Here is an 18,531-nt window from a genome sequence, read left to right as displayed (position 1 = left end):
TTTAATTTTCCTTACTACGCAGTCTGCCATAGACTTACAGTTGAAATCGACTTCATAATCAATTCTAACTCTTCATAAAACGGGGCCCAGAGCTGCCAACCTTTGGAAGCACAAATTAGTACTCAGCAGCTCCAAAATTCACATCTTTCCACCAGAATTCGTATTTTTTCAATCTCCCTCTTTTTGCTATTTTGAATTAAACTCGTCGACTTATGAGGCCTACAGGCTCTAAACATAACGTTATGACACATGCCGAAGCATCGAGCTGGTCACCAGCACGATAAAGATGCCAAACTACGCAATGTTCAGCGTTGATTGATTGCTTTCTCGCAGTGAATGTGTACAAGTGCAAGTATGTACCTCCAAAAACTTGCTGGGATGATTATGGAAGCTTCCACTATCTAGCAGGGGACGTGGAATGCTTTCATCTTCTCAAGAGAGCTTCTTTGTGAGCGGATGCGATACCGGTACTCTGTTCCGTGTTTCCAATTATCGTTTACTATGAAAACATAATCACGCGTTGTTTTCAGGCTTTTTTCATTTCATTAGATTTTAAACATCAGTCTTTTCCGAAGTATTCCAATTCCTTTTCCCCTGACTGGAATCGGAAAGTCTGCTATAACGATGATCGCAAAATGCCGCGCTGTGTGTGGAAGCGCCGATGTACAAACACGTGGCTTCACTTTCAAGTTTAAAGGAATGCGCCATGTGCTCCTGCCTATAAGAGGTTACTGCAAGTTCGATGAATCGAATGCGCCGTAGCTGAGCTGAGCTGAATGGCTTATTTACGGTAAACATGCAGTTTACGTTCGATACGAAGAAATCATTACGTCTTTCACGAGGGAAAAACACACAAAACAAACAAATAAAATACACCCACAAACGAATGTTAATAGCCAAAACTTTGAAAAGTAATAAGCAGTTTTGATGAGCGTGAACTGAAATTGTCATTACACGTTGTATTTTGCTGTTTATATCACTGCTGCTTCTTGGTATCACTGTAATGATGGCCATGGAAGAAATGAAGGGAGAATGTGACTTACCTGCACAGGTACATGTTTTACTACATTTATGTAGTTTTGGTATACAATAATTCATCATCCAAATGATGAGTGATTATCAAATGTCTTTTTAGAACATGAAGAAACATCTTTAAATGTTTAATGCTATAATGCCACATCAGTATCATTTTGACATCCATCTGCAATTGTACAAGCTAGTTTCCAGTTGAATGTGCTACAATTGTACTGTGAAGAACTATACATACCAGCTGTGTGGACTCAAAAAGTCATAAACACAAATGATAAATAAAGCAGTGTTTTGAATATCATGGAATTAATTTCAGTCGTACATTTGTTGAAAGACATGTTTTATACCTGTTTCAATTAATAGCACAATACATCAGAATTGCAAGTACACTGGTATCAGAAATACCAGTATTAAGATGGTCATTTTCCCTTGACATCTGTAGTGGAAAGAAAAAGCAAATGTATTTCTGCATGCATGAAGTTTCGTTTCAAGTATGGTACATAATATATCTATTTGTTTGAAAATGCACAGAGTGCAGGCAAGACATACACTTGGGACCTGGTCTCTCATAACACAGCTACCAGAGTGATATTTCATTTCATAAATTGGATATAGAAAATAGTAAACCCCTCTCTCGTTACCTTTCTCAGAATTACCGGACGAGAAACACATATTACTTAAATTTTGACAATCCTCGAAAAAATAGTAAGATATCAAATAGTAAGGACCTCCCTCATCGCCTTGCTCAAAAAACCCGGACGAGAAACTGCTTTCTTTTTTTACTTGGCCTAATCTGAATTTCATGATTATAAAGTTTGATCATGAAAACAAAATTTAAGTCTACATTGTCTCAAAATCTAAATAGTATTCCAGCTTTGATGCAGCTTTTCAGTTTCATAGAGAAGAAAAAGGAAAAACATATTTGCAAGAAATTAAAGGTAGAGAGTATTTAAGATGAGAGGGCTGCCTTTGAATAGCAATTTTGGCAGCTGAATCATGCCATATCATTTTCATTTGTTAATATTAGATTTAGTATTTTAAGTATGGAGAGCAGCACTCTTGTCAAGCTTATTAACCCCTTGAGGATAAGTCCCAAGTATACTTGGGCAAGTGTCTATGGGGAACGTGTGTTGTACCAAATCAGCCCATCCTCAATGGGTTAATATCTTTTTCACCTCGTCTTAATGATCAAGAATGACAGCAACATCACATATTATAACATTCAGAACCTACAATACTTTAGCCAGGTCCTCATGGTACAATGAATTTGCATTCATGCAATAAACAGCTATATGCGTCTTTATTCCTTAGCCACAGTGATTCATCATACACCCTATTTCTCAATATGGTAGGTTCTGCCAAGAATAGTTAAAGGCACTACATCGGCAACATACGTCTTGCCCAACATCTACATCAGCAGAAAGCCAGGTAAGGCAAAACATGTGACACAAAACACTGTTGGTGACAGAAGCCATACCAGTCGATGGATAAGATTATCTATGCAAATGTGGTTGTATCATCACAGGGAATTGGGGACCATGCACAGAAAATTCTGGAAATCTATGCTATGGACAAACATTCAGAAAATCTTTTTGATACAATGGTTAATTGTAACAAAATTGTGCTATCCTACAATGTATCTAAATGCTTTGGAACTGTTTGTCCCTGACATTATTTGTTACTGAACATTTTGCCTCCTAAAAATGCACTGTAACTTGGCATTGATCAAATTTGTGCATGACAATGCAGAGCATCCATCAAAAGAGCCAATGGTCACATGACTGCAAGTCACATGACTTCAGGTCAAATGATTTCCAGGCACATGACCTATAGTCTCCAATAATGTAATCAATCTTATGCAAAACAGTGAAACAACGGGATGGCATATGCCAAACAGGTCTTAAAGCAGTTTGTATTAAGTTCAATGTACTAATCTTCCTCACATATACACGCCTACATCAGAGAAGATGAGCCACAATGCCTGTGAGGAGATCTAGCAAACATTGGAAGCATTGCTCTGGAAAAAAAAAAGGAAAAAATAATTTCAACATAAAAAGTTAACTTGGAATTTCAATAATTGTTAAATGAACAAAGTCAAACAGCAGAAATTGTATCCTTCACTTCAATTCAATGACAGTTGTAGAGTTGTAATACAAATGTAACTTGGAAATGAGGACTTTTAACAGTTGTTAGCCAAGTGTATAGCAGGTACAATGTACAAAGTGTATGTACCAGGTAGCTCAATCAAGCAAACTACAAACATGAAAATTGTATGACTGCCCCTATAAACAACAAAGCCACATTCCAATTTGAAGAGCTTGACAATGCAATTTTGGCTGTATTCTCCTTTTCCTATTTGTATACTAATGCTGTACTGGACTATCATTTTCTATTTACCTACTAGGTAGTTTATTGGTCTTTATGGCAGGTTGCTTTTGTCATCAATGGGCTGCACTGTAACGCTCCAGCTATGTTACAAACTTTAAGGAACAAACCCCTGGAATAATCTTCTCTTGTTTTTGTAAAAATGTTGACTTTGATAACACAACCTTGGCATTTGATTCCTTGATCTGAGCTCCATGAAACAACTTCTGGGGGCAGCACTTCTCCAATACAGTGTAAACAGTGAACCCCTTTCAGAATTGACTTTAGCCTTTTATCCAAACTTCAAAATTTCCTTTTCACAGTACACTCTTAACCCATTGAGGATGGACTGATTTTGCTACAACATGCATTTCCCATAGACACCTGCCCAAGTATACTCGGGACTCATCTTCAACGGGTTAATACCTAGTTTAAGCAATTATCTTTAGTCTGGATCTTATTGATAAAAAGATATGAACAGATTGGCAGACATTCCCAAAATATGATGCATCCGGCAAACCTTGACACAGACTCTACATCCCGCCTACAAAGTTCTGATCCCTTCTCAAGCCTTCAGAACACATGGCGCGGTTCATTCATGATAGATAAAGACACTACAGCAAATGGGAAATATTAAAGTAGAATCCCTTTGCAAGAAAAAGTTAGAAAGCTCCCATTTTTGAGAAGACATTCATTGTATAATTCTTGTTTGTGTTATGGGAGGAAACATGTCTCCTGCTGTCAACTCTGTGAATACCAGTTAAAGGGATTGTATAGATTTGGCTGAGACCTAGCTTCAGGTTTCTAACACTTTGTCGAGATAATGAGAAACTTCTTATGAAATATGAAAGAGCAAATGATTCCAAGAGGAATTCAATGTTTATTTGATGAAAATTGGTTTTGAAATGGCCAAGATATCCAAAAACAGATTGATCCTAATAAAAGGTGGGACCCACTTTTTATTATGATCACTTTGTTTCACTTTGTGTTTGGATGTGGTCAGCAAAACCAATTTTCATCACATAAACTTTGAATTCTTCTTAGAATGGCATGCTCTGTGCTAAAGTGGTTGCTTGGTATCTTGCAAAAAGTTACAAGCTAAATCCTCATCTCCACCAATACTATACTATCCCTTTAAGCTGTAATATTGTAAAAACTACACTGGATAAAAGCAAAGCAAAAGATATGGTTCATGCAGTATACATACATGTGCGTGGCTACATACTGTATTTCGGATGACAGAGAGCCTACATGTATAAGGTGATCTGTCAGTGAGTGTAGGTATAGGGTGTACAGTACTTGTTACATCTGTCACTGAGTATCAAATCACACTGGCTGCAGGGCATCCCCACAACCAACTCGTGCGACCTAAACACTGGGGAAACCCAGGGCCGGCGTGCTCTGGAGAACTCTCCCCCCACGGTCTGGATGGTGCAGGTGCATTAAAGGGCGTCGCTCTTTGACATGGCCCAAATAAACAAGCCCTGACAGCTAATTGGCAGAAGGCAGTGTTTACATGAAGTACATGTATGCACCGTGCCATGTACACTGTACTTTGTACTTGAAATGCATGTATGTAATTCATGACTGTATATTATGTTTTGTCTCAGTACATACATAATGAATGATGATGCAATGGAATGTGTGCCTTGATAATGGGGGGTTGACTTGAATAATAGACCTCACCCATTTATCAGAGAGAAAGAGGGATGGGGAAAGAAGGAGAGAGGAGAGATTGTTCTCCCTATTGGAGTATATTATATCGTATCAAAACAAAACAAATATAGTTTTGAAACTAATTTGGATCAGATAGTAGACAATAATAGATAGGGGGAGGGGGCAGCCTTGCCCTTATTGGAGACATTCTTTCTTATCAAAACAAAACAAACAAACTTACAAGCATACCTGAAAAATAATTTGCATCAAACAACAGACAAAATTTAAGGAAGAAATTTCTTCTGCCAAACTGTCCTTGTCAGGACATGTAGGTGTAATATTCATGTAAAACTGCATGACTTATCATTAGATACTCAAGTAAGGGAAAATAAATAGATACCTGCCTAGACTTGCCTGCTCCCCCCCCCCCCTCCAACATTCATGTCAAAAACAACCTTCAGGACTTCACAATCTGTGCACAATTCGGGAAGTATTCAACAAGATGGGCCATTGAGGCCCAGTGGTTGAGACCACAGACTCTACACCTTGAGGTCCCTGGTTCAAGTCTGTTGCCAGCAGTAGTTGTGATCTACCATGTAGGCAAGACACGTAATCCTCAATGATCAGTCCGTCAAAACTTTTCTTAACTTTGCTCATTACTTTTATGCCTCCTCATTGGTCATGTGACATAGAATCAATACATAAAAAGCAAATAAAACAAGAAGAGAAGTCATCTACAATATGAAGGCTATACTCCTGAAGCTATGATTTCTGAAGGATGAGGTAGAAAATATATTGCAAAATTAAACCACTCTGAAACAGGCATATTACTCACATGATTGCATTACTGGTCATTAAAATCTCATAAGTACTGGTTGTTGTAAGGAAAAAAAAAATACACCAAACAAAAAGACAGAAGATGAAACTAACAACAACCACCATGTTATCCATCGACTGGATAATGTAATGTTCCAGTCCTGAGCAGTCTATACTCATCCTCTACTGTATATAATGACATAAACTCATAATGTACGTGCTACCATGCATGTGTCTGTGTGACTGTGTGCATGTAGGGGCCTACATTGTATACATGTGTATTGTGTGTGTGTGTATGTACGTGAATGGGAGAGGGCAGTAGAACGTGCAGAGTAGGCCTACTGTGTAAGCTTCTTTTTTTTTTTTGCGTTATATTTTCGCAGATGAGGAGGTCACATAGTGCCCTACATTTTTGCAAGATGTTGTTTTCGCGAATTGACACCAAGGCTATCATTAAAGTGCACTACCGGTACATTGTATTACCCTAGGGCAAGGCAACATTTTTGCATGTTTTTAAATTCACGGTCCAACAGTGATTCACAAATAATTGGCAATAACTAAACCCTCCTGAAAATAATAGCTTAATACAGCATAGTGCACAAATCCTTATCAATCTATGATCACAGAAACTCTCCATTGCAGGAAACCATGTGTGGTACAAAATGTACACAGGACCTCAAAGAAAACAATGTCTACCATAATGACTGAGATTTCTACCATGCAGCTGTGGTTATACACCACCTGACTGAACCCAGATAGGGCCTATGCACACTGGCTGATATGAAAATCTACTCTGTTTTGCATTGCACCTGTTAATACCCGGGTAATATCAGGTAAAATGCCCATTGGGAACTCAACCCTCCTGAAAATAAAAGCTTACATGGCATAGTGTAAAAATCCTTGTTAATCTATGATCACAGAAACTCTCACTTTACAGGAAACCATGTTAGGTACAAAATGTACCCAGGACCTCGAAGAAAACAATGTCTACATATCATAATGATTACGATTTCTACCATACAGCTGTGGTTATACCACCTGACTGAACCCAGATATGCACACTGGCTGATATGAAAATCTACTCTGTTTTGCACTGCCTTCCTGCTTTCTCAAATGGCAATATCCGATTTCAACACCAATATAAGGTAAACATGATGCAAGACGGACAAAACAGCGTCTTCCTTGACAGGACACACATGATCACATTTACACAATGCGCTAACATACTCTACTTGAGCTGCATCACCATTTCACATATCGTCGCTGGGGCGACAAGACCTCGTATCTACGAAATGTCAAATGTTCAGGAGAGCCAAAAAAACATGGCAGCCAAAGCACTGTGACGAATGGGATATCCTTTCCTTTGACATGCCGTGGTGGCTTATTTTTGGAGTAAGACAGTTGGGATTTGTACAGGACATCACTTAACCCAATATTTGACCATTAATCCAAAAAAGTCATTTCCACCAAATTTGCAGATACAAGGTCTTGTCACCCCAGCGACGATATAATGTTACTATCTGTAGTCTATTATCTAGACTGCTATCAAATTTACAAATTTTACACTTGAATGCCAGGAAAACTGATAGTGATAAACAAAAACAGAGTCCAGAATCTAGACTATCACACTGCAAGTCTAAATGTAAATTTTGTGGGCAGCATGCTACTTCTTTTGGCCACTATCATACATACATACACCATGTACACAACAGTGTGTATTTTAAATTTTGCACAATACACCTGTAACATTCTGATTTGAAACATGGGAACAAACCTAGAGTCAGTGGGAACAGTGTGGAATGTGTAATATTGTAACACACTATGGTAATGAGTTCTCTCGTCCCACTGTAAAGTGGTAAAGAATCTAGACTAGCTACACTATGGTAATGCAATCGACTCAGGTAAAGTGCCCCTGCATGTCCTTATAAATATCATACACCAGTATCATATACCATGTACATGCATTGTCAAATTCTGTAAGTGATATGCAATGGCCCTCTAAATTATGATATTTACACTGTAAGCAATTAAAAAACCATGTCACATACAGTAGGTCTTTGATGTGCATCCCCTGACCCCAGCCTACAGTGTAGTCTTGGCCCAGAGCAGAAAAATAAAAATACAGTTGAACCTCTCGTATCCGGACAAGTCGGGACCGGGACTCATCCGGATAAGGGATTTGGCCGGATACGGGAGACTCAATGCTTTATACATGTACATATACATACACATGTACTGATGTAGCCCATTGTAGTACCACATGTAGTAATGTGTATACTGCAACCTTTTCATTGTTACACTCAGTAACAGACCCTAAAATAGAGGTGTATGTTAATGTTGGAAGTAATATGTAATTCATGTGTGTTTGTGTAGGAGTTCTCAAGGAGTTGGGAATCTCCCTTTCCTCCCGTAATTATTAAAAAAAAAAAAAAAATCATGGCGAGATTGCGTCCGTATAATAGAGAGATCCGGATAAAGGGAGGCCGGATAAGAGAGGTTCAACTGTAGTAAACAGAGAAAAAAAGTAAGTCATGCAAACAAACTAAAATAGATTTGTTTGTATGGATTTTCCCATGGAGCACATCCAGAACACATTTTAATGAAATCAGTATGAAATGTTGTTGGTAGACTGCATATGTGACCTTGCATCACAAAACGAACAAAAAGTCGCATGCACTGTGATTTTGTGTGAGGCCTGACAATAGGTGAAATGGGTCAACCTAGGCAATATTGACTTTTTCATATTTTCTCAAAGAGCAGGTCTTCATCTACATTATGCTACAATTTGGGATCATAAAACAAACAGGACAGTGTGTTTTTTAGCAATTTATTTTGAATGCTTCTTTAAAGAATAATGTGATTCTGTGTGTCTTCAGAGTCCCCATTTCATTTTTTTAAAACCCTGTACACACTCTTCACTTTTAATTCTAATAACTTTAGAAAGGATAATGCTACTTCTTTTAAAGTTGGCATTAATCATGGACAGAGTGTGTTGATAAAGTACAAAATGTATGCTGAATTTCAACTTAATCTGATAATTCCTTCATTGTTGTTACTCTGGTGGTTAACATCCTGTTTCTAGTCCCATTCATCGTACAGCTGGCACAGCTTGATAAGATTAAGCGCTTGAATAGACCCAATGTGCTTCAGAGCCTCTTTTCTCAGTTCACACTTTTCCTGAGTGTGTGCTTTCTTTCCAATATTTAGATAGGTTAGGAGAGTCCATTTGATTTGAGTTATACATCATTTTAAAGCTTAAAATCTACTCTTTCAGAATTAGCTCATAATTAAAAATCCATGTCAGATGACTTTTTGTTGGTTTTGTGATGGAGGGTCACATAATTTTGATGTAACTCAGGAGCCTAAAGATGCCAGAACATAGAGGGCAGCATTGGCAAAGACTCTCTCAAGCTGTAATAAGAGGAAGCATCATGCTCACCTGGATATCACAAGTTCACCTTCCATGCATTCTTGCAAATTATTACCTGAGAACTTAAAACTGCAGTCACTAATATACTGTAGAAGGAGATTTGTACCCCAACTTGGGGATGAATGGTGCCCATTTGTACATTATTATTCTATCATCCAAGTGATAATACCAGCTAGAATACAATGTAAGTTTGGTGAAATTTGTCCGTATGATTTCAAGAACATGAAAATGTACAATTTCGGCCCCAATTTGAACCCCCTCTGGGCCCATTGGGGCACGTGTGGATCCGCCATGAACAAATTTGACCCTCAGTCATCAATGTACTTACTCATAGGATTAACTGAGCTCAAATCATTTCTGATTCTAGAGAGAGGAAGATTTGTAAAGATTTCTTGGGGCCCAATTGAACAAACAGAGATCCTATCCCCCTAGGGATGCTACCTGTCAAGTTTGGAAAAAATCTGTCACAGGTTTCCAAGAAGAACACGAAAATGTAAGAAGTTTACACACAATACACGACGCTCCACACACAACGCTCGACAGATGGTAAGTGATCGCAATATCTCACTTGAGCCGTAAGTTTGACTGAAACAATGGGCATTACTTCAGACATTTCTTATAAATCCACACATGAACATTTTAGAGCAATAAACGACAGTTCTGCTGGCATACAAGAACTAACCAACACAAGCAAACAAAGATTGTATGCTTTTGTAAGTTTAATGAGCCACACTGAATCGAGCTCATGTTTTCCAGGTGAATAGTACAATAAATTCAACCATACATGTGACTTCCATCCTAAAGGTAATCTGTCTAATGCACTCTGACCCTTTCCAGTATTTATCCATCAAATCCAATCATAATTTACAACTTCTGGGAAGCTGCAGTTCACAGAAATGATAGCATTTGATATCATATTTGACTCAAGTACACGATTATATCATGTTTAATACAAACTCAATCTATTGCCTTGTCATTACTCTCATGAAATTCATTTGACACTTATATGGACACATACTGTCAACACAGCCAAGCTCGATACTCCAGTGGGCCACCATTTCAAGTCCCATTCACTCCATCACTGACATGATTCTACTGGGCATTGAATCTTCGGACATTCATCCAGACACAGTCCAAACCAGCAGAGCAAAGCTCTGGATGAATTGACTTCACACAATCCAACCCATGGCCTCAATATCCAGGAGGGAAATGACTATTAACATTTTTTTTTTGCCATTCTTTGCTCATATTCATAATGCACACCTTTTTATTACTGATTAATTCCTTCCTCTTGTCAGAGTCTCTTTTATAATTAGCCCTTTACCACCTATACATACACACATTTGCATTTGTTTGTGTACATATACTGTATGTGCATATATATACCAGGTTGGGGCTCGCTGCTTGTTCAGCTCCTCAAGGTCATCCCACCCCCATTCATGCTGTTGCTATTTCACTATTTTCCTATTCTTTATCCTCCTGTTGTTCCTTAATATCTTGTTTGATGTTGCCTCCCTATTCATCCTTATCCTTCACAGGTTGCCCCCTTTGATCTTTGGGATCATCACTGGCCCACCTCTGCCTTTTGTCTGTCCACCCTCCTGCTTTAATCCCCTCCCTTATTATTTTATTGGGCTCCTTGCCCATGACTTCCAACCCTTCCCTTTTGTTTTCTTTGTTCTGTGTCCCTAGTCCTCCCCTGACTGTTCTTGTTGTGTGTGGTCCCATTGCTTTCCCTTCCTGTTTGTCATTTTGCCTCTGACGAAGATTCTGCAACAATCGAAAGCTCAGGCCCCTTTTGACTCCATTTTACTCCATTGGCTTGCCGCTCCTCGATTCAAGCAGTTTTCAGCAGCTTTTTTGCTACATGAAATAATTTGTGTGCAGTAAAAAGTTGAGCTGAGGCATAAAAATCAAATGTCACCGTCAACAAAAACAGCACCACCATCAACATCACAAAAGCATGATGACATGTGCAGTAAATTATATTCTGATACGTAGAGGTAGAGATCACAATGAAATTACAATGTTTCTAATCAATTTGTTGTAACGTCAATGTCCACTAACTTACCTGTAATTCCTGTTGAAGCTCTTTCTCCCACTCTGGTACATCTTCTGTGACTTCTTCATCTGTGATTGATATGAGGAGTGGGGTCGAGAAAAGATACCAAGTTGGGTTAGACTTTTTAATGCTTTAGTGAGAACTGTAACACATCTACTACAGACCTTTGCTGAGAACGTAATTACTAAATTAGTGTTTATGCAAGCATTTAGCACAGTGGCAGATCCAGAGGGGCGCGCACTGGGCACTCACCCTCTCTTTATTTCTTGTTAAAGATAAAAGAAAGAAAAAGAAAAAAATGGGGTGTGTGCGCCTCCTTTAATTTTGTAAAGGTGCCTCTATACGGAATTCCTGGATCCGCCCCTGTAACATCTGATGCAATTGTCAACGTGTGTGCAGTTTGTTCCACTAAAAGAATGCAAAAAACAAACAAACACACACACACACACAAACACACACACACAGCTACCCTAGGAAAAAAACAAGGCAATCGCCAAATTGTGTCTCGCCCATTCGCGTACAAGGAATTAATATTTTTTATAACTCCCAGAAGTTAATTGACCTGCTTATGACCTTTGACCTTGTGGTGACCTTCAATACCCTAAGGGACATTTACCATCCAAGTTTGGTCACAAACGGACAAAGGGATCAAAAGTAATGAGCCATAATCGAAACGCGCCATAAAAACTTAACATTGGGCCCTAAAAATTTGTTGACCCCTTTCTGTGACCTTTGACTTTGTGATGACCTTTAACTCCCCAAGGGACATCTACTGTCCAAGTTTGGTCACAAACGGACATAGGGATCAAAAGTTATGAGCCACAATCAAAACGCGCCCTAAAAACATAACATTGGGCCCTAAAAGTTTGTTGACCCCTGTCTGTGACCTTTGACCTTGTGACGACCTTCACCTCCCCAAGGGACATGTTCCATCCAAGTTTGGTCACAAACGGACAAAGGGATCAAAAGTTATGAGCCATAAACGAAATGCGCCCTAAAAACTTACCATTGGGCCCTAAAAGTTCGTTGACCCCTGTCTGTAACCTTTGACCTTGTGGTTACCTTCAACTTCCCAAGAGACATCTACCATCACCCAAGTTTGATTGTCATTGTAGCAACATGTGCTGAGTTACGTGTGATAAGAGAGTCTTGCAAGTAAACTTTAACGTATGACCTCAAATGACCTTTGACCTTATCATGTGACCTCTTACGGCACCATAACATGAAGGTACCCCCAGTGCATCCATCACCCAAGTTTGATTGCCATTGTAGCAACATGTGTCGAGTTACATGTGATAAGAGAGTCTTGCAAGTAAACTTTAACGTATGACCTCAAAATGACCTTTGACCTTATCCTGTGACCTCCAACGGCACCATAACATGAAGGTACCCCCAGTGCATCTATGACCCAAGTTAGGTTGTAATCCAAGCAACTTATGTGAAGTTATTTGTCAAAAGAGAGTCTTGCAGGTAAACTTTAACATAGAAAAGAGGGTCTTGCACATACCCTTTAATATATGACCTCAAATGACCTTTGACCTCATCACATGACCTCTGACAACACCATAACATGAAGATACCCCTAGTGCTTCTATCACCCAAGTGTGGCTGCCATTGCTATAACAGTTGCCAAGTTATGCATCATAAGAGAGTCTTGCAGGTAAACTTTAACATTTGTGACGGACGACGGACGACGGACGGACGACGGACGGACGACGGACGGACGCCATTTGGATCCCTTAGTCTCGCCTTCACCTCCGGTGGGCGAGACAAAAATCATTAGATACAATACAAAATGGATTCTAAGTCTTGATGTCAAGCTTATGTGATCCAGATAACAAATGTAGTGATCTGTAATAAGCCTACTCTTAGTCGTGGCTTGGACAATCTGTCAATCACAGGTCTGTGTAGTACACTGTGTCATGAACTGTTTGTGTCTTGTACGCAACAGAGACTCCAACTCTCCCGTTTTCGACGGGAGATCTCCCGCCGAAAACCCATTTTTGCAAAATCTCCGTTCTCCCGCTTGAGATTTAATTTCTCCCGCCCTGGCTCTTTGTCTCCCGTTGGAAAGGATTTCTTACTTATTTCTATCGTATGTTGAAAAAATAAGCCTTAGATAGCACCAGAGAGCATCTAGAACCCTAGGAACTTCGCGCTTCGCACACATCAAGTTGGAGTCTCCCGTTTGCTAGGGGTTTCAGGCGGGAGAATCTCCAGATCAGAAGGTGCTTTGGGTTGGAGTCTCTGATGCAATGATATTGTTCATTTGTCAAAATCATTTTATTTTTTTCATTTCCTACTCTTCTTGCAATAAATATAAGATGCAGAGACACATGGAGAAAGAAATATTTTCTGAAATAAACAGTATTTTTTTCTTTCATAAGGTTTCAGCAAATTAACTATTCTACTTTAGATATTTCACTTTCATTTTCTAGAGCATGATAATAAAAACATCAACACATATGACTCTAATAGTGGAGAAGGTATGCAGGTACCAACAGATGTTTTGATGTGCAAAGTATTACATAGATGTTATGGGGGGGGGGGGGGTGATGATAGATTCAAATCCAGGCCTGGTTCCTTTGTCTTGTAGAGCAACAGTAAAAAACATCCCTGGAAAATTGCAAGATAGTCAAAAATTCCTACAGGCAGGCCACACATCACAGGAAGCTACAGTATACAAACATGTGTAAAAGTAAAATTTGTATGGTAGTCATTATACATTGTAGTTGAGACAACTGAAAGATTGTTGCAAATTCAAGCGAGCATATCAAACATTATGGGGGGCTAGCAAATACTATGAGTTTGGTCATCAGTCTTCTGGTCATGATGAATTTACATACTTTCAAAAAAGTCATATACCGACAGGTTGGCATCAAACGAGACCCTAATCTTTGCTGAAGGAGACGTGTGACACACATGTGAGGTGGGACTGTATTGCACAGTTAGCCCTGCAAGGACAAAAGTCGAAGTGATGTGACCATGTCCCACCTTTCTTGTCCATTCCAAGCTGCTCCATGCCCTTCTTGAGGTCAGCCTCATCCAACTCTGAGTTGAAGGCGTCGCTGATGAACTCCGACCCCGGAGGGCTGTCCGGCCTATCGATCTCCAGCTGCTCCTCATCCTCATCAGCCCCCTTGGCGGGTTTCGAGGGAAGACTCTTGGCACTCTTGGCATCGGTGGGCGGCGTCTTGTCTGGTGGGTATTTTGGGATTCAACACAGCACAACAACCCGACAGTGAACAACAGTTTTGGGATACTGGAGTAGAAGCTCATCTCTATTGGTACATCATCTGAAATTAGTAAACTCTCGATTTGAACACACACCATTTACCTCCACAATATTCAGCCATCAACGCTGAAGCTCTCATGAAGAGACTGACCCATCTTCACCTTCATCATGTTAACAGTTGATAAGGGGAGGTACTGTAAAACATGATATATTCGTGCCATGAATTTTTCGCGAATTGGAGCCGACGGCCTTTTTTGCGGCATGAAATTTTCGCAAACTGCCACTGGCATTCAATGCATATAGTGTAGACAAGAACTTTCGCGTGCATTTTAATTTTGCGAATCTTGGTGCTCGCGAAATTCGCGAAATTAAAATGCACGCGAAAATTCCTCGTTTTACAGTACATAGTGGATATTGAGATCAAAAGTTTTACACAAATATCAAGCGGTATAAGACCATGCTTCTCAACCAAAACTGACATAAAAAAAGAAGGATATTTCATCTAACTTGGCCTAAAAAAAAAAAAATATATATATATATATATAAGAGTAGGAGCCAAAGTGGGCCTTGAATTAAAAAAGTTGAGATGCACACGTATAATACATTCACATTATTCATGGCTTTGCAAAATTTCCATGTTAACTATTTCATGTGTGATCAGTCTCCATAAAATCACATGAAATATGGATGCTACGTAACTATATTATATTGGATGGCTATGAATGGGATACCAGTGAATATTGCACGAGTTAGGGCCAATATTGCACGAATCGAAGATGAGTGCAATATTGACCCTAACGAGTGCAATATTATACAAATATTCAATGTTTATGAGTGCGATGGTTCCGAATATTACATGAGCGTGCAAGTTTAACCGTTCTATTCAACGACGCGAAGAACGGTTAAACTTGCACCGAATGTAATATTCGGTACCGTCGCACGAATGATAAACATTGAATATTTGTTTTATACAACACATGATATCAAAATATCTAGGCATGGTCTAGAGTTTGGACCAAAAATAGATATGCTTTAACCCTAAATAGGTAGATCGAGAACTATGCAAAAGCCTACACCTAACGTTAGGCCAACTAGCTACGTAACGTACTGCCACTGGCTCGATCTCTGGTAGGCCCCCTAGGTCTTGAAAAAAAGGTCTAACTATACCCTATATAGCTAGGTCTAGAGAGTCTGCTTACCTCTATTTAAAGCATACTGTATTTGATCACTTTCTTAGTATTTGCTGCTGCATTTCACTCATGATTAGCAATGCGCTGAGATCCTCATCAGAGACGAGAACAAAGCTCGGGTGAAAAGAGGTAGGTCTACGTAGCCATGATAACGTAGTGGCATGGCCGTGCGACGTGCGTGGGTACGTGGTGACCAGTAGTGGTATGGTACACATGGTGGACTGGTGAACCGGTTGTTGCGTGCTGCGCTGGCGCAGCGCAAACCCTGCGGGTGCACGTATGCATCAATGCCAGCTAGCTGTACGATACATAAGTTCAGTGTGTCCTAGGGTCTATTGCACTGCCGGCTCGCTTGTATCGTTCAATAGTCGACTATTGCACTGCCATTGAGTGTGAGCGTTGGATAGCCGATTCCTCTGAATGTCATGTGACCAGCATTCATCCAATCAGATGGCAAGATTCCATACATGTGATGTATAATCCCTGATATTCCATGAATCAAGGCCTTCCAATATAATTATTATCATCTATGGGCAAGTCCAAGATAAGGTCCCCTCAGAAGGCAAAATTTCATCTTTGCTCAATATTGACGTGTTTGGTATCATTTTGAAGCTTATGAGTTGAAGTTTTGATTTCCATGGAGGAAAAAATGATATTATGTAAGTTTATGCAAATTTCAAGGGCTTCATTTGCATAAATGTGAAATACAGCGTTACGTATGGGACATTTATAAAAATTCATATTAATTCAAAGGAAAGCATATGATATTTGATTAATATGTGGACATAAGAAGTTCATCAAATAGTTTAACTTGGTATAAAAATTTAGGGATTATGCAAATGATTATGCAAATTAGCTCGTGTCTTATCATGAGATGTCCCATACGTAACAAATTGAGGTCATTTTTTTAGGTTTTTTCTGAAATTGCTATGGATATTTTAATGCCCTTTTGGAAAGTTCTAATTTATTGTTTAGAGAAACTAAATACCATAGAAAAAAGAAAAAACAGTAAAAGAAATATATTCTATTAGGCATTAAAATAATGTTACGTATGGGACAAATGCGTTACGTATGGGACATCCCCATACATATTGCATGTGAATGCATGTAGCTAGCTGGGAAGGTCTCTCAGTACACAAATGGTCAATCATCCTGAAGAAAGCATCCCAACATTGTAGCTACTTTTTGAGTTTTAGACACTTGAAACAATGCATGTACGTGACTGAACAATTTTCAGAAAGGGGGAGGGGAAAATGGCAAAATGCACAATGAAAAATCAGCATTAAAGGGATGGTATAGTTTTTGTAGAAATGGGGATTCAGTTTTCAACATTTAATGAGATGATTGGAAACCAATTATATGAATTACTAAAGAGCATACAATCCTAAAACTAGAGGAATTCAAAGTTTATGTGATGGAGATCCAATTTGAAATGGTTGTGATATATACAAAAAAAAATATGTAAAGTAAAATGATTCCTTTTTATTGCAAGTGATACACAAATAGTCCTTATTCAGTTTCAATAGTACAATGTAGCCACGACAGAATTCATGGGTATACATACCGAGGTGTGACACGAATCAATTACCTGACTGCTAGACAGACATATATCTACTCGATCACTGGGGTTCCACGCAGCAGGTATTGCTTATTTATTAAAATTAATATTTCTTGTGTCAAGTCATTTTTTGTTGAAACTAAATGGCAAACTGCCCTTCATCAATGGAAGTAAACACTTTAAACTATTCAATTTTTCAGTAGTAACTATCCTGATAAAAATAGGGCATACATACTCAGGTTAGTCATAAGAAATATAGAATATTATTAAATATGATTATGATGGTAAATACACGGGGAATATTGTTCCCTTGTCAATCTGGAATAGCATTTGAGTAATTTCAACTGATTCTACCTCAATATTTATGCAAAAATTTGTTTATGGCTATTTTGCAAAATTATTTTGCAAAATACCCATATAAACTTGGTTCTCCACACACTAAACGAATGGGGGACAAAGGGCATGCATACTCAGGTTGGTCATAAAAATATGAAAATATGATTGAATATGATTATGATGGTGAATATTCGGGGAATAATGTTTCCTTGACAATCTGGATCAGTATTTGAGTAGTTTCAATTGATTTTACTACAATAATTATGCAAAATTCCCATAAACATGGTTCTTCACACACTAAATGAATGGGGGACAAACTGTCCCATACGTAACTGTCCCATACGTAACACGTCATGTCTGTCTTTAATTAGAACCTGTAATTAGAGCTTTTTGCCTAATGACATGAAACTTACCTGTGATAATCTTGAGTGTTGTGACTTTTATCACAGTGAGTTACAAGTTATAGAATGAAATACTTTCAGAGAGTTTTGAGGTTGAAAAAAATGTTCAAAAAAACAAAAGTTTTCTGGTCCCATACGTAACGGCACATATTTTCTCTTCTAAAATATAATTGCCAAGGTCATTTTTCTCAATCTTTTACATGTTTATACTTCTCCTAGATATCAATCACCATGATGAAGTTCAATATGATCAAAGGCCATTAACACTATTTTTCAGGTCATAAAAGTCTCTGAATGTCCCATACGTAACGCGCGCATTATCTTGGACTTGCCCCTATACAATCAAGAGGAGCAAGCATAAACTGCTCAAAATTACCGGGCTTCTACTCGTCTTTGAAGTTGACTTGGCAGTCACATCCTAGCACTGAAAAGGGGAAGCCCCTAAAACTGCGTA

The 18,531-nt window shown here is 38.8% G+C and overlaps 1 protein-coding gene across 1 annotated transcript in view; it reads right to left on the bottom strand.

The window, feature by feature from the left end:
- LOC139734330 (synapse-associated protein 1-like) overlaps positions 1-18,531 on the bottom strand; it is a 36,871-nt gene that overhangs the window by 4,944 nt on the left and 13,396 nt on the right. The window contains exons 7-8 of the mRNA XM_071645122.1: positions 14,352-14,555; positions 11,367-11,425 (exon numbers count right to left, since the gene is read on the bottom strand). Coding sequence (XP_071501223.1) covers positions 11,367-11,425; positions 14,352-14,555 — 263 coding nt within the window. The remainder of the gene's footprint in view (positions 1-11,366; positions 11,426-14,351; positions 14,556-18,531) is intronic.

This window comes from Diadema antillarum, unplaced genomic scaffold, assembly GCF_040938485.1.
Source record: "Diadema antillarum isolate AM-2024a unplaced genomic scaffold, OU_Dant_1.0 seq00000523_RagTag, whole genome shotgun sequence".
Taxonomy (NCBI): domain Eukaryota; kingdom Metazoa; phylum Echinodermata; class Echinoidea; order Diadematoida; family Diadematidae; genus Diadema; species Diadema antillarum.
This window is presented reverse-complemented; position numbering and strand designations above follow the sequence as displayed.